Source organism: Cetorhinus maximus, chromosome 2 (assembly GCF_964194155.1).
Source record: "Cetorhinus maximus chromosome 2, sCetMax3.hap1.1, whole genome shotgun sequence".
Classification (NCBI taxonomy): Eukaryota; Metazoa; Chordata; class Chondrichthyes; order Lamniformes; family Cetorhinidae; genus Cetorhinus; species Cetorhinus maximus.
The window spans coordinates 119,951,352-119,972,733 of NC_135880.1; the positions used below are offsets into that span (position 1 = coordinate 119,951,352).

Here is a 21,382-nt window from a genome sequence, read left to right on the forward strand (position 1 = left end):
AGCCATTGACTCCACAGGCCCCTCCCTTGCACGTTCACTTGGTCATCCCCCCCCTTACTCTTTCCCACTTCCGCCATCCTTACTCCTTCCACCTCCTCCCAACCCCTTCCTCCCCAGACTCTTTCCTACCCACCCCCCCCACTGGACTCCTTCCTCTCCACCCCCCCCAACCCCCTTCCTCTGCCCCCCTGACCCCCTTCCTCCCCCCGCCCACCCACCCCCCCCACTCCCCCCACCCCCCCCCGCACCTCTTCCTCTCCCCGACTGCCCCGGACTCCTACCTCCCCCTCTTACTCTTTCCTCTCCCTGGGCTCCTTCCCCCCCTCCAAACTGCTTCCCCCTTCCTTATTGCTTATTTCCCTCTTACTCTTTCTCGCTTCCTTCTCCTTCTTCCACCCTTTCTCTTTCCTCCATCCATACTCTTTCCTCCACTCTCACTCCTTCCTCCCCACCCCAAACTCCTTCCTCCCTCCCACCCCACACTACTTCCTCTCCGCCCCCGGACTCCTTCCCTCATCCCGGACTTCTTATCCCCTTGGAACTCCTTCCTCCCCACAAAGTCTTGCCCCCCTCGGAACTCCTTCCTCACCCTTAAGTACTTCCCCCCCTCTGAACTCCTTCCTCCACCTGAAGTCTTTCCCCACTCTGGACTCCTTCCCCCTTCCGAACTCCATACCTTACACCTACCTCCCCAGCTGCCGTATTCTCCCCGTTACACCTATCTCCCCCATACTCCCTCTCCCTTCCCAATCTCACCCCCACCACACCATTGATCCCCTCCTCCTAACCTCACCCCCATCTGACATGATCGTTTCCCCATGCCCAACCTCACCCTGGCACCTTCATTCCCCCCTCCCAACCTCACCTCCCCCTCCAACCCCGACACCTTCGCTCCCCCCTCCCATCCTCACCGCCTGGCACATTTGTTTCCCGCCTCCCAACATCACCCACCCACCTTCCTCTCCACCCCCTCATTGATCATCCATAACAGACCATGGCCAAGGCACTGATGTCTCGAAGCAGATCCTCAACGGTGATCTTCCACCTTCCGTGAGCTGCTTCGCGGCGGAGCCATGTCCATGAGAATCCACACAGCATGCAATGCACATTCCTCCAGAGTCCCGTTGCTGCAGGGGTCCAGCATCTTCTGCTCCTTGGATGTCCGCGATGTGAGCAAGTCCTTGACAGTAAGTCCTGACTTCTGCATGTCACACTTGTCAAGATGTGCTCTGCATCGGCATGTTTTCCCGCTGACATGGGCATTAAATTTGATGTGGGGGGATGATTCCGGCGAGCTGGGTTTATGATGATATGCAAATATTTTAAAATGATATTCCAACACGCGGCAGTGGTAGGCCCGCCATTGATGGGCGGAGCGGACGATTGCAACTGGTTTCATGATGTCGTGAAACAGATTTTTGGCCTACCCACCATATTGCCCACTCACACCCGCCATGACGCCCGACGCCAGTGAGCAGGGAAAATTCTGCCCATAATCTTTCACATTTTAGCTCGAGTAGCAAAAGATGCTGCATATAACCTCAAAAAATACTAAATGCTTAGTTAAAGCAAAGTCAACATCTTGCTTTCTAGATAATGTGATTGCCCTATCTGGATGGACAAACACCAGGATTTTTTTCTAGCCACTGAGTTAGTAACAAATAGATAAACGTCATCCAGTCAACTTGGCTTAAGGTGCTTTAAACAATAGCAATATTCAAAAGAAAATTTCTGCAAAATTCCACAAATTGGTGTGGGGGTGGAAAGGGCTATCAATTTCAGTTGCACTTACGATAAACCTGACAACTAGATAATAGGTAAACAAGGTTATAGACGGAGCTAAGCAACAAATCAGATCAAAGTCCTGCAGCCCTGCCACATACAATTGTGAATGGTGGTGGGCAATTAAACTAAATGGAGGAGTAACCTTCACAAAAATCATAAACTTCAATGGTGAGGGCGCCCAGACATCAATACAAAACACAAGACTAAAACATTTGCAACCATCTTACTGCAGAAGCACAGAACTCCTCAGATAATGAAGCAGTCTATGCCTGCATGTTGCACAACCTGGACAACATCCAGGCTTAGGCTAATAAATGAAAAGGAACATTCAAGTGCCAGGCAATGACCATCTCCAATAAGAGAGAATCTAACCATTTCCCCTTGATGGTCAACAGCATTATCACCCCTGCCTGAATCCCCCAATCCTTGGTTCTGGGCATGTGCTGAAGTTTTCTGCTGGATACCAGGTGCCATCAGTTGGGTGTTGTACTCAAACTTTCTGTCTGATGATCAGGTTGGGTAATTCATTCCTGCATGCCAATTGTGGGCATCTTTCATCTTCCCCTATTTTTTGAGTAGTACATCACATACTCCTGGAAAAATTGACGAGCGATGATTGGAAGCACTTGTCTGCTGAATATCAATTCTGCATTGGTTCTGCGGTATGAAGTTTGCAGGTTCGGAGTGGGTGTACACATTCAGTTCATGGAGCCTGTTGGCTGATGATCTGCATTACAGAATTCAGTGATCTCCTCCCACTGTAAGCACAGGGTTTCCAATGGTGTTCCTTGTGGTCTGTTGTCCTTGCCACTGTCTAAATGATACCATGGATGGTGACTAAGGACAGGTCTTTGTATGCGGGTAGGCCTTTGATTACTGGACTCAGAGTGTCCACAACATAAAATATAGGGCAAGTTGTTGTAGCGGCACTTGAGTTTAATGGATCCCAGAGATGGAATTTCTGAGTCATTGTATACAGTGAGTTTGGCGTTGGTTGGTCAAATCATCACTTGCCACTTCTGTAGGTACATACATTTCAGTGTTGTCAGGAATTGAGGTAGATAATCGGATCTTAACCACTCTTTGGCCCACCAAGTACAGACACTGAATGTTTAATTAGTAGCATGCGTTTATTAAGCTAAATTAATACATAAATCCATACTTAACAACAGCAGTAGTTGTGACAGCGACCTCTGGTCCTTGCTCTCCAACGTCATTGGGGAATTGTCTTCTGGGTTATATTCTGTTGACTGTAGTGTCATCTTCTCAGTATTCTGTTGACTGCAGTCTTGTTGTCTCTTGAGGTATGCCAATGATGTCTAAGATTCCCTCCCTTTTATCCTGCCCAGAGACCCCTCCGTTGCACTGTTAGACTAAAGTTGCCTCTGGTCAGCATAATTGGGCCTGAATTACCTCATTGTTCATCCATGGTCACGCCCTGGGTCAACACGTAGGCCACCCACAGATGTTTCCTACTGTTCTCCTACTTGTAGACTACCCAAGACTCACATGTCTGCTGACATCAACCATTTTCCATAATCTCACATTTTGCCATTGTGATGAATATCACAAGTTCAAGCATGGAACAAAAAAAACGTTTCTAACTTTTACTCGGACAAAGGTCAAGATCCCTTCTGAGTCCATACATTGACAGGTACAGATATATCTTATCCCATTTGTATACTTAACGCTCTGCTTAAGCTTTCTCATTCTGCCTTGCAGTTGCTTCAATATTTTTATTAGTACAGAAAATCATAATATTAAATCAAATATTAAGAGATATATCACTTGACCTTTGCCTTACATACAGTTCAACTGAAAAGACTTACACACTCAGCAGCCTTTTCTCACTTCTTTTACAAATCGCTAGCCATGGCCTGCAGCATGGGCAAAAGCTATCATTTTTTTTAAGCATTTTTGAGCAGTCTTAACCATCATGTTTTGCTGGTTAGTCTTTAGCCATATAGCTACCTATAGGGCGGATTCATGCAGCTATTGCAATCATTGATTAAAGCCAATTATCAAAAATATGCCAGCCTTACAGAGAACGACATGGAAGTATCCAGTTTTGCATAGAGAGTATGCTGACCCTGCATCTGGGGGCATATAATCTGAACAGTGGAGAAAGCATCTGTTGGTACCACTGTGCCAATACATTCTCTGATGTTCCCTGTGCTGAACATCAAGCTCACTTTGTGTGCTGATGGTCAGGCCATCCTTGGTTTCAATCAGACTGTCAATTTCGCCACTGTCAGGTGGGAATCAGATTTTAAAAATGATAATGACATCCTGCTATGCTAAGTTTTTTTGGCCGTTTTCGACTCCCACACACTTCTATACCCTCTCCACATGGCCATAGTCATCACAGCCAAAGAGCCTGTCTAGGGTCACAAATTGAAGAGCGGCCAATTAGATGATTGCTACCAAGAATTTCCAAGAGGAAAAAGGTGAAGGGAAGAAAGATGATGGATATAAAATGCTTTGAAGCCTGCAAATGGCATTGCAACACTGAGTGCATGTGCATGGGAGGCCTGAGGCTTTTCTAGAGTTGGGCCTCATTAATACTATTTGGATGAGCTGCTGATGTCTGTCACGCTTCCACAGACAAGCTGTCTAATGTATAACAGAAAATGTTGGAAATCCTCAACAGGCCATGCAGCAACTTTATAGAGAGAAACAAAGTTAATCTTTCAGATCGACGACCTTTCATCAAAAAGGTTGAAAGGTTTAGTGATGAAAGTTAGGCTGATTGGTTCCAAGGATAAAGTGCTTCAGTTATGAAGACAGATTGGAGAAGTTGGGACTGCCTTCCTTGGAGGAGAGGCTAAGAGGAGATTTGATTGACGTATTTAAAATCATGAGGGGTCTGGACAGAGTAGATAGGCAGAAATTGTTCCTACTCATGAAAGGGTCGGGAACAAGAGGGTACAGGTTAAATGTATTTGGCATAAGAAGCAAAAGCAATATGAGAAAAATCTTTTTCACACAGCGAGGGTTAAGATCTAGAATGCACTGCTTACGAGTGTTCAACATTCAGAAGGGAATGAAACTGTTATATGAAAAGGAAGAATGTACAAGGTTATGAGGAGAAGGTGGGAGAATGGCACTAAGTGAATTGTTAATTTGGAGAGCTGGTGCAGACACGATGGACTGAATGCACTTCTGCACTGTAACAATTCTATGATTCTATGATGTGATTGATTGGTGGCAAAACCTAAAAGGGTGAGCAAGAATGGAAGTGAGTTGGGTTTGGGGTTTATTACGGGTCAATAACTGCTCCAAGAGTGTCATGGAGCCAAGAAGAGCACTCCTGCTCCACCTGGCTTCATGTCAAACTTACATTTTTGATGGCAGTTGTTTGCTAGGTCATATCCATACCTGGAAAAACCAGAAAGAACAGGCCTGATGCTGATCATGTGACAGACTCTGTCACATGAGTAGGGACATGTTAGAAGTGAAATCTGAAAAACGTTATTTAATTTTTATTTGATGTTGGAAACCTCATCCCGCCCGTGGATGAGCTTTCCAAAAAAGTGCAAAGGCCACTTGGTCTTTTCGCCTGCCCACCAACCGTAAGGTTGGACGGGCAGCAAAAGATCCTATTTAATTGATCCTTTAATGGCCCCAATAGGCCTTTTAATTGCCAGTGGGTGCGCAGCCAACTAAGGCGTGCGGCCACCGACCGAAATATCGCACGACTGCACGTTGACGTTGGGACGCTTGCCAGGTGTCAATGCGCATCATTTTATGCTCGAGCAGGTCGGGCACGCGCACGCCCGCCGAGGTAAAAATTTTGGTCGTAGAAATCTGAAACTCCAACATATCCAGCATTGATATCTTCTGTTAATCCTGAAAGGATTTTTGGGTGAAAAGTCTCATGCCCATATTATGGTGACCATACTTGTAAACCCTGATTTTAACTAGGGCGGACAAGAAACCACTGCAAAGAATTCAGTGTGAGATCTAGACCAGTTTAACTCTCGTGTTTCAATTTGAGTAGTACTTATCCATCTTCATCCTGAAACTGGAAGTGGGAGTGACATCATGGCACAAGAGCAGTAACTGCACAGGGATATTCCTTTGGGTCCCTTGCCAACTGTGGTTGAGGTATACTTGGAGGTTTGATTAAATGATCTTTCGGCCTTGTGATTTAAGGTTACATAGCGCCTGTAATTGTTACTGTATGTACCTTTTAAAGGTCAGGCCTCCTGCAGTTAACAACCTTTGCTCTAATTTCCTTTAGACAGGGGACAGTGGTAGAAAATTTAATTGAAGCATTCGAGTAAAAATGGCCTGCACCTCAGAATGAACTCTCTGTAGTTTCTCCCACCCCCAACTCCTGCCTGCCCTTGGCTAAAATTGATCCTAATGTGTTGTAAAATCTTCTCTGAAAAGAATACTTGTCTTAGCTGGAGTTTTGAGCCAAAACAGGAAGCATAGTACAAACTGAAGCAAACAGCTGTGAACAATAAGCTCTTTATAATTCCCTATCACAAGACACAATACTCAAGTCATCCCTGGTGCAAGTGGAAAAACAAAATATGCAACACTATTCTCTTGCCATCAGTTGACTCGACTGTACCAGGTTTCACATTATTTTCACACTACAGCATTGCTTTCAGCAATTAACATAAAGGCCTAGTGGCACAGCAAATAAATATACTGCAATTGGGTATCCTTTTGTTTAAAGCTGCATAAGGCCAACAGAGAAGCCAGCAGTGTTAAGACTGCTCTTTGCGAACATTGAAAAAAAGTGAAAAATTAAATTAAAAATATCCTCAGGTTATCCAATGTTTTAACATTTCACTTTACCGCAGGGAGAATCTGTAAATGCCAAAAGATGCAGAATTTGGAGTTAAAATTCCACAGCATTCTATATCTATGTAACCTACCCTGTTAATATCCAGTATATAGATTCTGGTTGCCCATGCTGCTTCCTAGTTAGAGTGCACACTCATCCATGACTAGATTTTACATGATAAGGCTTCTAATGATGAACAACTGTGCACCCCAAAACTTTAGCCCACAGGATAAGAGACGCTCTCACTTCTGACACCCTGGGGAAATTTTAATCATCTCCGCCTCTCGGAAACCGGGCATGAAGGCAGTTCCAATGGAGATACAGAAGGAAATAGGGTGAAATAAAATCAAACCAGTGTTAAGCAGAGAAATAATGGGCTGCATCTTCCGGTCAGCGAGCAGGGGGGCAGTGCCTGCTCGCTGACGTGTAAAATGACGCGGGGTGACATCGGGCGTGCGTCCCGATCTCACCCCGCGTTATTTACATTGTTAGTTCAGCGGGTGCGCAGCCAATTCGGCCGAACTGTCAAAGGCCTATTAAGGCCATTAAAAAAGTAATTAGACTAATTAATGGACCTGCCCATCCAACCTTAAGGTTGGCGGGCAGGCGAAGACCCCAGGCGGCCTTCAGAAAAAACATGAAACCTCAGGTATTAAAATTTGTATGAAATGTCTAAATAAAAGGAATTGACATGAGATAGAAAGTTTGAATTAAGAGAGAAAAATGGAGACAAGAAGGAAAATTAAGAAAAGAAAATTAAAAGTTTAAAGTCTCTAAGAACCACTTGTAGGAATGAGACTTCACAGTTACAACTGTGCTTTCTGGACTGGAGTGGCTGAATGGTTTTGCAGGAACTAAAAACTCATCATTACACTGTTAACAAGCCCCAGTTTTCTGCAGTGAGTTTCATTCTAAATGTTGCACAATGCAGCAATTTCTTGAACCTCTTGGGTGGTTGATCATGAGCTGCTATTTTCACGAGGCTAAAGACTGAGTAGCGCAAATCATCCAGTAGTTTGTGGCAGCTCAAGGGGTATCTCTTCCTCATATTGAATTACTAGATGATGTACACACGAATAAAGACATTCTCATTAAACAAGCTGTTAGTTTGCCAGCAAATTCTGGACCAATGTCTGGTTTTTAAAATACAACTTGTGACTACAGTCAGCAATCCCAATCTACACACAGCATATAAATATGTGTGTGCCTGGAGTGTAATAAATAAGCACAATTTGCTGTCAGACCTCAATAAATAATTTGCTGCTTAAATGAAATAAATTATCCATTGATGTTAAATAATTGACAGTACAATTAAGTGCCGAACAGAATACTTCCTGAATTAAAGACAACATTTAATTATTTCAATACTACACCAGACAATGCATGATTAGATTGTTGGAGTTGGTTTAGTTATTGCATCTCATCAATGGTATTGTTGTGTTACAGATCACTCAGGGAGTCTGAGTTGCTGTGGAAGCATGCACTTTTTACATGCATGTTGTAGCCTGGAGCTATGGATAGTGATGATAGAGGCTCCAATGTTCTTTCCATCCCATGGCTGATCAGGAATCTCTCCCGCTCTTACTGCTTGCTATTGGCATGTTTTTGAAAGATTTGCAGCTTGATACTCAATCTGTTTGGCCTTCCTTGGCCATCAAATCCTTGCAGTATAAGGGTCTGGCACATATAGGGTTAACACAGAACTGAAAAAAAACTGGGAAAGGAGAAAGTAATCAAACATTTGGCTAAAATTGTGAAACAAGTGGGAATGAGGGTTCCATTGTTGAAACGTGAACTTCCATATGTGTTGTTGCGAGCAGCACGACGAAAGAAGAGGGCAAAAGTGCTATGGGGATGAGCACAGCGTTCATCCACCCTGAAATAAAATGGGATAAATCAACAACTACCTATCACCACAACTGCTGAATCAACAAAGAGCAGTTCAATCTCAAGGAATGGAAAAAGAGAATGAAAAGATACCCAGATGCCAGAACAACCTTCAAAACAACAGAGTTTCCCCTCAATGACAGATCCTACCACTCATCCGACAGTAGTGCAAGCAAGATATGCAAGGGTTATAAGGCCTCCAGTCTGCCTGAACCCAGGGGGAGGAGGTGGGGCAGTAATAACAATGTAAAAACACGGGGTAAACCAGAATAACTTGAAATACATTGGATAAAGACTTGGCGGCTGGTATAATATAAGGGTCTGGCGCATTTAGGGTTAACGTGGGACAGACTATAGTACTGCCTACACAGTAATGTGAGATAACACATGACCCACATCTAGGGGTCAGTCTAGTGTTGGACAGAGCTGTGTAAACAAGCAAGCATGGACACAGCTCCTATCTTGAACCCTTTACTGTATATGTGTACATAGTTTTTGTAATTAATAAATACATACAGTTAACCTACTTAAGACTACAAAGACTTCATTAAGGCCTACCAAATGGTATCCAACACCCCACAATAGTCCTAAAGTGAGACTTGAACCTAGAGGTTCTAGCTCACAGGCACGGACACTACTCACTGCACCACAAGACCTCCTCATCTCATCAGATACTCTTACTTATTCTGGAACTGGTCTCTGGTGGCCTTAGCAGTTCTTGTGAGTATAACAGTCAATCCGTGCCATTGTCACAATTGCATGCGCTAGAAAGTCCATATCCCCTAACTGTCCTTAGCAGTGTCAATCCCTCTATTCTGGTAAGCAATTTTTCTCTTTACTTGAAGTTTCAACCCTCTTCTACTGGCTCTTATAACTCAATAAGATTTATCTACTTAGTACAATTTAAGGCAGTTCTAGTCATAATGGTTTTTCTGACACTGATCAGCCAAACTGAATTAAGCAGATCAGTCAGTTGACTGCCTCAAATTAAAACTTAGTCTATTTTCTCCCAAGGGCAATTCTCATGCTGGAAAGAAATAATACCAGCTTCTAATTTTGAATTAGCCACAATCATTTACTTTCTTCCCTGCAGGATTTGGTTGGGATCTAAAATCCCCTTGGCGACTGCTTGTAGCATCATTTCAGCAGCTGTTTTCATCCTGTAGAGCTGCCTCTTGTCTACATAATGGTTGAGATTACATTTCAGAAAGTAACCATGTACATGAAGAATGTTGCGATATGACCGAGTGCGATACAAATGTAACTTTAGTTCTTTTGCACAAATATAAGTGGGTCGCAAGTAGTCTGAAAGAGTAGACAACACAAATTTTAACTAATAATTCTTCAAAAAAACTGGAACAAAATAAAGAACAGCAACAAAGCTAAACACCATTTTCTGTTTCATAATTGAAATCTAATTCCTTGCTTCATCTGTAAATAGTAGTTTATATTTTTTTTAGCTCTGCATCACCTGCAGTAAAGCCATTTTCCACAAGAACACAGGAATGCACAAATATTAACAGCATCAAGCAAACAGGTGTAAGGAATAACTTATCAATGACTGGATAAATGAAATTCTAGTTAGTTTTGCAAATTACAGGTTCTCTCCATTGTTGAATTTATAACAAGGTATTGATGGGGAAGCAGGAGCCAGGACTTTACACGAGAATACTGGAAAGTGAAAGTCACTTACTGTGCCAAGCATCCACCACAATCAAATTTACTCCCAAAATAATTAGCATTCTTAGAGACAGAGATTAAACCAGGTCATCAGAAAATTTCCAGCTTTCAGTTATATGAACTCCATTTTTACTCACCTTATATAAGTAACTGGTGCGTCCCACAGCTCCCAACTTGCCTGTGTAATTCATAAAGAAAATATTTCCTTCTGTTGCACCATAAAACTCGCACATCTTAATATTGCCAAATCGCTCTAGAAATTCTTTCCAGACCTCAGTCCTTATACCATTTCCTACAGCCATGCGCACTTGGTGATTCTTTTCTCCTTCTATCTGTAAAACGAGAAAAGTTAAAGTTAAACATATATGCTGAGTCACGGAGTGGCAGTGAAAAGACACCCACCACCAAAAACTAGTGTGGCTTTTGTTTTAAAAGTAATATTTGTTCCACAGAGTGAATAAGTTACTTCAGTAGAACTTTAAAAGAAGTAACATGCCTTTTTTGTTGAACTAACTTACCTTTATCTCTTCTTGTATTTCTTAAAAATAATAAGATTATTTAATGGGATTAGGACATTGTATTATTCTTTAGGCTGATCCAACTGTGAGCAAATGCTATTAATTCATTTTACAAAGAGGTGGGTTAGTTTGCTAGGAACTAGAAAAAGGATGACAAGGTAATACTGCTCTTCCCAATTTACAACTAACTCTTCTGAGCTCCCATCTATACCTGACTTTCCATTTTGCTCCACCTGCTCCACCAACCTCACCCCCTTCAAAAGCATAAATTCCATCACATTTGTACCCATCTGAAGAAGAGTCATATGGATTCAAAACATTAACTCTGTTTCTCTCTCCACAGCTGGTGCTAGACCTGCTGAGTTTTTCCAGCATTTTCTGTTTTTATTTCAGCTGTTCAGCATCTGCAGTATTTTGCTTTTATTTTAATAATCCCAAGGCCCTGGCTAATGCTCTGGGGGCATGGGTTCAAATCCTGCCATGGCAGCTGGTGGAATTTAAATTCAATTAATAAATCTGGTGTTGAAAGCTAGTCTTAGTAATGGTGACCATGAAACTATCACTGAGTATTACAAAAACCCATCTGCTTCACTAATGTCCTTTAGGGGAGGAAATATTCCATCCTTACATGGTCTGGACTACATGTGATTCCAGACCCACAAATATGTGGTTGACTCTTAACCAACCTCTGAAATGGTCTAGCAAGCCACTCAGTTCAAGGGCAATTAGGGATGGGCAGCAAATGCTGGCCTTGCCAGTGATGCCACATCCCATAAAAGAATAAAGGAAAAAAATGCTGTTTGCCTTCTCAGTGCACATAAAAGATCCCATGCACTATTTCGAAGAAGAGCAGGGGAGTTATCTCTGGTATCCTGGCCAATATTTGTCCCTTAGTCATCATCACAAAAACTGATTACCTAATCATTATCACTTTTCTGATTGCGGAAGCTTGCTGTTTGTAAATTGACTGCCACATTTCCTACATTACAACAGGGACTGCATTACTAAAGTACTTATTTGGCTGTAAAGCAATTTGAGACAACTGTGGTTTTGAAAGTGTTATATAAATCTAAGTCTATGGGTGGGATTTTCCAGACCCCTCCACGGTGGGTTTAATGGCGGGTGGGTGCTGAAAGATCATTTCCCATCAGTCCGCCACAAATGTAATTTCTGCCAGAAGCCAGTATGAAACCAATTTCTGCTAATGGGATATAGATGAAGGCCCATCCAGAATCATCCCTCACCCCCACATCTGATCGTCTGCGCAGCCAATGGGAAATCATGCCGGTCCAGAACACGTTTGGACCAACGTGGTATGTACATGTCAGCATTTACCTGAAGGCAGCCTGGGGCAGCTCGCGGAGATGAGGAGAAGATGGAGACCTCCAGCGAACAGACCCTGGAACACCACGTGCAGCATGCTTGGGAGGGTGGAACATCAACCACATGAATCCTCTCTGCGCAGCAGCATCCAGGAGGTGCTTGTTCTCAATGCAGCAACTTCTTCCAGGGCTCGGATCTGCAAGTAGAAGGCTGCAGGAGGTACAGGTGGGCTGCGAGGGTCTGTGCTGGGGTGGGTTGGGGGGGGTGCATGGTGGCGGTGGGGAGTGAAAAATTCAAATTAATTGATCATTTAATGCCTTGTCGGCAGGCGCCCTGCCAACTCTGGCGCGTGTCCATTGACCGAAATATTGCTTGTCTGATGTCAACGCACGTCATTTTACTCTTGAGCGGGTCGAGCGTGCGCCCGCCCGCCAAGCTAAACATTTTACCCCATGTGTGCTTCTTCAATCACCTCCAGCTCTAGACTTCAGTTACCAAAGTAGCCCGCGCTGTGTGGCGATTGGTCAATACAGTCACATGGTCAATTAACTACATTCTCTTAAAAGTACATAGCACTCCAGTTTACCACAGTGGAAGTAGATGGTCTTTCTGATGAGGAGAATATGGGTGGTTCAATAGGTTGCTGAGGCTGTGAGTCACCTGGTTCAATCTGAGACAGTGACCAGCCATGAAGGTTTACACTTTGGCTGACAGCCTCCATTCCACACCTCGATGGCCCTGAAGGAGAACATGCAGTGTCTCCCAGTACACTTGAGATCTTCCGTGACTGCAGGGACTGGAGGGCACAGTGGAGACATAACTCTTATTTAATTTAATAAGTTCCCTTATGTCTTTTTATGATTTGACTGTTTAATGTTTGCCCTCCTTGGATTAGAGTGAGTGAAGGCTGGGGCCACATGCATGGGAGAGAGCAAAAGTTTAACTGAGGGGAGGGGACGGGTAAGAGAGGAATGAGGAGGCGGGGTGGGGCAGGGTTGTGGAGACCTAGGGAGGGGACAGGGGATGTTGGGGTGGTAGGGGAAAGAGAGAAATTCTGCAGGGGTCATTGAACGGATGAGCTGATATGGAACAGGAAGGTGGGAAGGGCCATGTTGGAGTGTGGGTGGGGTGATGGGGGTTGTGCCGGTGGGAAGGGGCATAGAGGGTGTAGAGGGGAAGGGGGCTCAGAAGGAGGGGTCAGTAGAATCAATGGAAGAATCCTGAGAATCATATTGAGTGTACCTATGGTAGGATGAGATGGTGACGTTAAAGGGAGCAGTGGGAGCTGGTAGGGTGGGAGGGTGAGGTGACGTCAAGCGAAAGGGTTGTTGGAGGGGATGCGTAGGATGACGCAGAATTTTGGTTGGGTGGGGGGGGGGGGGGGGGGGGGGGGCAAGATGAGGGGGGCAAATCTATTGTTATGGGGATGAGCTGTTCAGGAAGGTAAGGGACTTCAATATTGACCTGTCGGGTAATGGGGGAGGGTGGACATGGGGAGGTCAAAAGTGATTCTGGTGGGGTTAATGAGTACTGGGTGGGGTTGGGGGTGGTTTGTGTGTGTGTGTGTGTGTGTGTGTGGGTGGGGGGGGGGGTGTGGCGGCGGCGAGGGTTTTGGTAACCAGGGGAGGGGAAAGGGTATTATTAGACTCAAGTTCAAATGTTACTAGCACCATGGCTGCTCGCAACTATGCAGAGCTTTGTGATGGAGATCTCGAGATGCTGCATGTGTGTTGGATCATCGGGGGTGGGCGGAGATACAGGCCAGCTCAAATGGACAACTGAAGGGGAACCCCATTATGTAGTACTTACAATGATAGGGCCTTGAGACAGATGAGTGTGTGAAGGGCAAAGTCTCAGTGTGTGCGGGAGACTTCTCGTACATGGCTCACAAGGGCCCTGGCAAAGACCTTTGCCTCTCTGCACATGCCTGATTCTGGGGGACATGGGGCGTTCCTCGCAAGATGTTGGTGGACACAGGCTTAAGGCCTATCGCTAAGAAACCACATCAAACATGATTAAAGTGCAAGTGAAATATATTTATAAAAGTGTGATAAGTTTAACAGTCATTGTGCAGCCATGCAACCATTTGTGAAATCAGAAACTTCTAAATTTTTCTTTCCCTACCACTTCTTCTAAGCGCTCCCCCAACATCCGCAGCACGGGTGGAGGCAGCCTACTGACCAGTTGGCCCTGTTGCCTTGGATGACCTTGGCACAGTCTTCTGGAGACCCGAGGCCCGGAGGGCCCCGGCTTACTTTGGCTGTCCTGCTGTGGGGCACCTGCTCCTTCTGCGGCCACAGGGGACAAGACTGAAGGGGTCACAGGAAAAGGGGATTCCGAAGGGCCAGACACTCTCAGAGAGTCCTGAATGAAGGTCCCAGAGGTGTCCAACTGCAGCTCCCCCTCCCTTTGGGTGCCCGAAGGCCCCTGCCTGACTCCTTGAGGGGAAGGGGCACTTGGAGAGAGGCCGAGGTGCCCTGTTTTCTCTTCCGTAACCTGCACTGCAAAAGCTACAGCGATGGAGTGCAGGTCTACGCGCATCTCCAGCAGATACTGGACCAGCTTCTCCATGGAGTCCACCATCCTCCCCATGGAGACCTCCATGCGCGCTACAGGTTAGCACCACTTCATCAGCCAGCTGGCAGATGGTCTCCTCCACCTCGCATGCCACCCTGTTGAGGGCCTCCGACATCCTTGCCTGATTTTCCCCCATCTCTTGCTGCCTTTCCAGTATCTCTTGGAAAGCCAATTCCAGAGGCTCGTCATCATGCGCAAACCTTGCAGTAGCCTCTTCCCCAGCAGTCCTCCAAGTGCCGGTGAACTTAGCTGACCCTGCCTCCTCCTGCTGCGGACATGTGTCCTTGCAGTGACCACCAGAATGTGAGACCCTTCTGAAACTAGATCTAGTACCCACCGAGGTCTGTGTCTCTGGGCTGGTGAAGGGTGCAGGTGTCTGCTGTGATGCCTCCACATGTGCACTTTATTCATCAGCGATATCCTCGCTCCTTTCCAGGCTTGTGTGTGTGCTGGACAGGTCTTCCTCACTTTTAGGCCTTGCCCTCTTCCTGTTGGTACCTGCAGTGAGAGAGGAGAGAGGAGCCGAGTGACTGCATGAGCTGCCTCCAACAAGAAGGCACACCTGACTCTTAGGTTTCTATGACATGCACAGATGCTTACTGGATGGAGGCCGCAATTTCTCCATGTCCAATGGATCTGTCCCACCCCACCTCTGCCAGTAGGGCTGCCCGCTCCTCAAAGTTGGTCAGTTCTTTTAAGTGTGGCCATCCCCTTCTTGTCTTCTCCCTCTCTCTTCTATTATGGCTTCATTTCTCCTGCACAAAGAGAGAAGATAGGTTTCATGTATCTTTCTCATGCTTCCAGTCTTACAAATAACCTACTGGATTGTGTGCCATGTGAATGATGCACTGCAGGTTGTTCAGAAGGGTTCTGAGCCAGCACCCTCCAGACCGGTGAGCCCATGCAGATATAAGGATAAGGTTCAGAGAGGCATGTCATTGGCGATGCTTGCTCATGACCGCAATGCCCGAGCCCCTCCCTACCAAACCCCACAAACCCTGCATCCCAGACAGCATGTGAACTCTTTGTGTGGAAGGGTGAGGGAGCCACAGTGGCTTCTCCATTTGCAGAGTAGGCAGACTGCAGTGGGGCTATGAATTATCACCTTATTGCATTGCCACTGAGGCCTATGTCCCCTGTACCATTCATTGAGGTGAGTGTGAGCAGCTGAGGGTTCACTTATCCTGGTGGAGCGGATGAGGTCATTCATCCTTTTGTGGCATTGCAGGACAGTCCTCTGCTGGAGGCCCTGGGCACTGACTGCCCTGGAGACTTGCCCACATGAGGGCTCGTCTCCCTGTTCGGCCTCATCCTCCCATCCAGTGGATAGATGACATCTCTCCTAGCCTCCGCTTGGTCAGGCAGGGCGTCCAGGGAGGCATTGATGAATTTGGGTGCCAGAGCTCCCTGTCCTCTTCTAGCCATCTCCTCACTCAGCATTGTGTAGGTTGCTGTCCGAGCGCCTTTAAATATGGCTCCTGGATATAATGGCAGGCCGTGCGCCATCCATCTTGCGCCACCATGCAGAATGTCGGGAAACCCCCGACTGCATAATTAATGAGGCCAGGGCCACGCGATACTGCGTGAATTCCCAATGGCTTCTGTGGCAGGAAACACTCCCTGTCCTCGCCCCACCATGAGACTTAGTCCTAGAAGGGAAAATTTCACCCCATCTTTTCTTTTAAATAATAATGTATGAAAAATACAAAAGCGTGCATCAACCCAAAAGACAGGGTTAAAAACTTTCACAGTTAGAAGCTTCATAAACTCAATTTCAAACACAAATTTTACAAGACTGCATAAAAGAACAGACGTGGGTTTTCTATACCACCTGTGTGGCAGCCAATCTTCCTGTCAGTGATAACAGAGAAAGGCACCAGTCAGATTGAAGTACAAGACAGAGTGGAGTCAGGTGACCAGATCAAAATAACACTGCAGTGGTTCAAATGTCTGAAAAGTTCCTAAGTGATTATTTCCTCCACAATTTCCTCACCCTCAGGACAAGTGAACAGTACCATAAAAAAACTTACATGTCCTTAGCAGGGCAGACAAGGTAACACACTTGACACCACTCCTTTTTTGTCCTTGCCCACCTTGCGTATCAATTGACATTCTTCTCCCTCTTAAAGCAGTGGTTCCACAATCAGCCTTTCACTGGTTGAGGTATCTTGCAGTGCAGCTACTCAGTTCTTCCTCACAGCAATTACTTATATACACAACTCTAAAATCTCTTCTTCCACGCTATTAGCCTCATACTACTACACTTTTTTCTTTAGTTCTCCTATGCCATTCATTCCTCAAGTAGTAACCTTACCCTCAATTGCTTTATCTTCTTGCAGGATAAATTGCTGCCCAATGCCTGCCACAGGTAGAAAACTGGAGGGGCTACCCTAACCTAAATACCTCAACCCTACTGAGGAGGAAGCCATGGTAAATGGCCAGCATCAAGTTGCTGACTGAGCACATGCACTGTCGCCCTAATTCTAAGGAGATAATGTTCACCAATTCTTAGCCTATACATTCCTTTCCTGGAGATACACAAGCAGCAGGTGCTACAGGAGCAGTAAGATGATAATGAAGGTGAAGGAAATGATGAAAGTCAAACCACCCAGGAATCATAGCTGCATAATATTGCATCTGCCAGGCCTCCGCTGCAATTCCCCTGACAGCATTATGCCAGTGGAACATGGGAGGTGACACAAAAGCTGCCTAGGAGAAAGCTGACATGAGCTGAGAACCATCTCAGTCTTCAGGAAAGCATGAAGAGTCAACAGCTTTCTACAAGTCTGGTCCTTAAGTCACATTTGGGAGGAGCTTGAAAATAAGTGATAGAAAGTTGTGTATAGGTATCCAAGAGAAAGTGGTGTTAAGAAGGAATACGGTGATTATTTTCACTTTGCAATTATTGGATTAAAATAGACTGTCACTATCATAGTGCTTTGATATTCAGGGAGGTTATTCATACAGGAAAGGGTGCATTTGGTGCTGAATTATTCACTCAAGTAATGATTACAGGCATACTCATGGAAGATCAAAGAGGTTTGATGTGCTGTCATGTGAAAAGGTGTCTGTGTATTGAGGATATATCTCTTTGCTTGCAAGTCAGAAAAAGGGGGTCAGGATGTGCTGCCAAAGGCGCACAAAAGGTAAAAATACAGAAATTGACTGTGTTCTTATGTCCCTTGTAGAAATCCTCTGAATGTTGATCATCATGATTGCCTGCTCCATTTAGTTCTGGTTCCACCTGAACAAGAGCCTCTTTGACAGTCATTTCAAATTGCAGTCCTTTCTGGTGCAAAGCTGTGAAGGGCATGGCAAGCTAAAACTACTCGAGGCCCCAACTGGAGCATATTGCAATGCCACTTCTGACCAGTTCAGGAAGTTTGGTTTTAACACCCCAGTGGCCTTTCAATGACAACTCTAGTAGAGGCATATGCCTCAATGTCGGAGTCCTCTGCTGTTGTTCAGACCACAGTTATTGGCATCATTCGACATGGGAGCAGAGGAAAGGCTTTGTCACCCAGAAAACAATCATTGATTTGATTCTCCTCCATCAAGAGATCCTGGGGAGCTGCATTGTGAATACTGAAGGCATCATGATAGCTTCCTGTACGTTGGGTGTTGATGTGCAGGCTCCTTTGATGATTGACACATATAATCTAAACATTGAGAGAGTTCTCCTGTTGATATCATTGATTGGGTGTTCTGTGAACACCTTTAAAGCAAGGTGGGTGCCATTAACTGCACCTCCTAAATCAACCCCGTTCAACTATAGAGGTGTAGCTAGCAGTTGCCTCCCTGTAATCTAGGATCAAAAGACACAAGTAGAATTGGCTGATTCTGTGCTATTACAGAGGGACAGTTTACTGTGGGAGATCCTGACAACTTTTAGCCTATGACCATAACTGCCATAAATTCCCTCTTAAAATGATTGAAAAGATTAGTATCTACCATAGTTACTCTCAAGGCCTACCTATGGGATTTTGAAAACACACATGCCTTGAGCTGCACATTTAATTAGTTACAACTAACCTGAAATATTAAACTTGGGTGGCAAAAATAATCTAAATTCAGGCAGTATCTCTACAATGGTCAACAGTCATTCAGCAGGTAACCCACTGTACCATGATTGCCAACTGCTCTTAACTTACAAGAAGCAACAATGTCATTACTGTTAGCAGCAGCATTTATCTTAAATTGAATCCTTCATTTCTCAAAGTTCCACTGGAGAACAGAGATCGAGTTATCATCAATACTTTCTCAATACACAAAGCTAAATGCAAATTGTTTCTTCCATCATAAGGTCAGAAGTGGGGATGTTCGCTGATGATTGCACAATGTTCAATATCATTCGTAACTCCTCAGATACTGAAGCAGTCCATGTCCATGTACAGCAAGACCTGGACAATATTCAGGCTTGGGGTTATAAGTGGCAAGTAACATTTGCACCACTCAAGTGCCAATCAATAACTGCCTCAAAGAAAATAGAATCTAACCATCTCCCCTTGACATTCAATGGCATTAACATTGCTGACTCCCCCATTATCAATTTCCTGAGGGTTACCAGAAACTGAACTGGACTAGCCAGGTCAGAGGCTGGAAATTCTGCAGCAAGTAACTGACCTCCTGACTCCCCAAAGCCTGTCCACCACCTACAAGGCACAAGTCAAGTGTGTGATGGAATACCTCCCACTTGCCTGGATGAGCACAGCTCCAACAACACTCAAGAAGCTCGACACCATCCAGGACAAAGCAGCCCACTTGATCTACACCCCATCCACCACCTTAAACATTCACTCCCTCCACCACCAAAGCACAGCAGCATCACAGTGGCATTAACATCTACAAGATGCACTGCAGCAACTCACCAAGGCTCCTTTGACAGCGCCTTCCAAACCCATGACCCCTGCTACCTAGAAGGACAAGGGCAGCAGATGCATAGGAACAACAACACCTGCAAATTTCTCTCCAAGCCACACACCATCCTGACTTGGAACTATATTGCCATTCCTTCACTGGTGCTGGGTCAAAATCCTGGAACTTCCTTCCCTGTGGGTGTAACTACACCACATGGATTGCAGTGGTTCAAGAAAGCAACTCATTACTTTCTCAAGGGCAATGAGGGATGGGTAACAAATGCTGGCCTTGCCACCGACACCCACATCCCATGAAAGAATTTTAACAATTGCACTGTTTATCAGAAAATCCAAAATTCAAAGATTGTTTTTATAATTTAAAACTCTGATAGCATCCAACACTCAGAACTGTACACTCTTAAATACTTACAACATGCATTTTAATACTATATAAAGCCCTCTTAATATCAGCATAGTAGCAAATAAAACATAATAAGCTCCTGTTTGTTGCCAGGAATTAGGAAATCACAAAAATTCAGGTTTAAATTAAAGCTATAATCTTTCATGGTCCCCAAGTTAGCCAAAGACAAGTTCTGATTTGTTTTAACACAGGGAAAGATGAAATCAGTAAAACGCCTTAAGTGCTCCCACATCAACTAACAACTCAACTGCAACAGTATTTGGAAAATTTCCTAAAATTATGGCTGGGAAAGAGCTCTATCATGTTAGTATTACCTTTGGCTGATTACACAGATAGCGGCAGAGTTCTCCAATATATTGGACTACTGTAACGTTATACTTTCGGCAGTCGTTCCAGAACTGGCTAGCTGAGAATTTCTTCTTTAGCACCAATGTTGCACCTAAATGAACACAAAAATGTATCTTTCAGATATTTGAGCAGTGACAAAAAATTGTTCCCCTAATCATGTACTGTTAATAACCTTGAGCTTCTGTGACAATTACAATTGCAAGACCATGATTATGGGTCAGCAGCAGAACATATACTACACAAGAGTGGGTTGATATGTAGCCAGAGAATTTCAGTGTAATTTTCAAGTTAATATTTGGGACCATCAGACAGTCTAGCAAGTAAATCACCAACTAATACTACAACTGAGCCACACCAAACTTAAAACAGAAAATACTGGAAGGCATGGCTGTTCTTCAGAATCTGAAAAGAAAAGATAGATTAACATTTTTCCGGTTGTGATTCATTGTTATTCCACTGCACTAACGAAGTGTCTCAAACCAAAATGTTAACCAGTTTCTTCTCTTTTTATGTTGAGGGGTTTATTTCTAATTTCTGGTTTTATTTCGGATCATAGCTTGCTTCTTCTTTCTTTTCCTTCACTAATTTTCTCCTCTGTCCTCTTCTCCTGAAAATGTTCAATCCTTGTTGACATATGGTTTAATTGGTGCCAGTTGCCCTCTAGCACCTTACCCAAGTTATCATTATTCAATGATTATTCAGGGATGATCACAGTTCTTGCCTCTAGTAAGATGTAAAGACCAGTAGGGTTTAATATTTGATCTCTGATCTATGTTCAATTAATTGACCCCAATCAGAGTAGTGCTGAAGGTTCTACATTGGTTTCACTACCAGCAGTCTTTAGAGAGAAAATATATCAAATAATGCTTCCATTCTTGACTGTTATCCACTCATTCCTCTTGAGAAGTGCACATGCAGATGATGGATAAGGACACAATTTCCGATCCAGATTTACCTTAGGTTCTAGGTGCAAGGCAAGGGACTAAAAATTAGAATGCTGGCAGCAAGCTGCTTTTGGATGCACAGCTATCTTTTAAAAGTTAGGACTTAAGATTCCTGTGAGGTGTCAATATTTGCAAGGGTTCCACAGATGAAAAAGATTTAAAAATCCTTGACCTACTCTCATCCAATTTACTTGTTTGTGTCCCATCTTCCAAAAGTACTATGGGCCTTTAACATTCATCTG

General features: G+C 44.5%; 1 protein-coding gene across 1 annotated transcript in view; it reads right to left on the minus strand.

Annotated features, from left to right (window-relative positions):
* slc27a6 (solute carrier family 27 member 6) overlaps positions 1-21,382 on the minus strand; it is a 79,390-nt gene that overhangs the window by 33,793 nt on the left and 24,215 nt on the right. The window contains exons 4-5 of the mRNA XM_078568978.1: positions 20,163-20,287; positions 10,291-10,485 (exon numbers count right to left, since the gene is read on the minus strand). Coding sequence (XP_078425104.1) covers positions 10,291-10,485; positions 20,163-20,287 — 320 coding nt within the window. The remainder of the gene's footprint in view (positions 1-10,290; positions 10,486-20,162; positions 20,288-21,382) is intronic.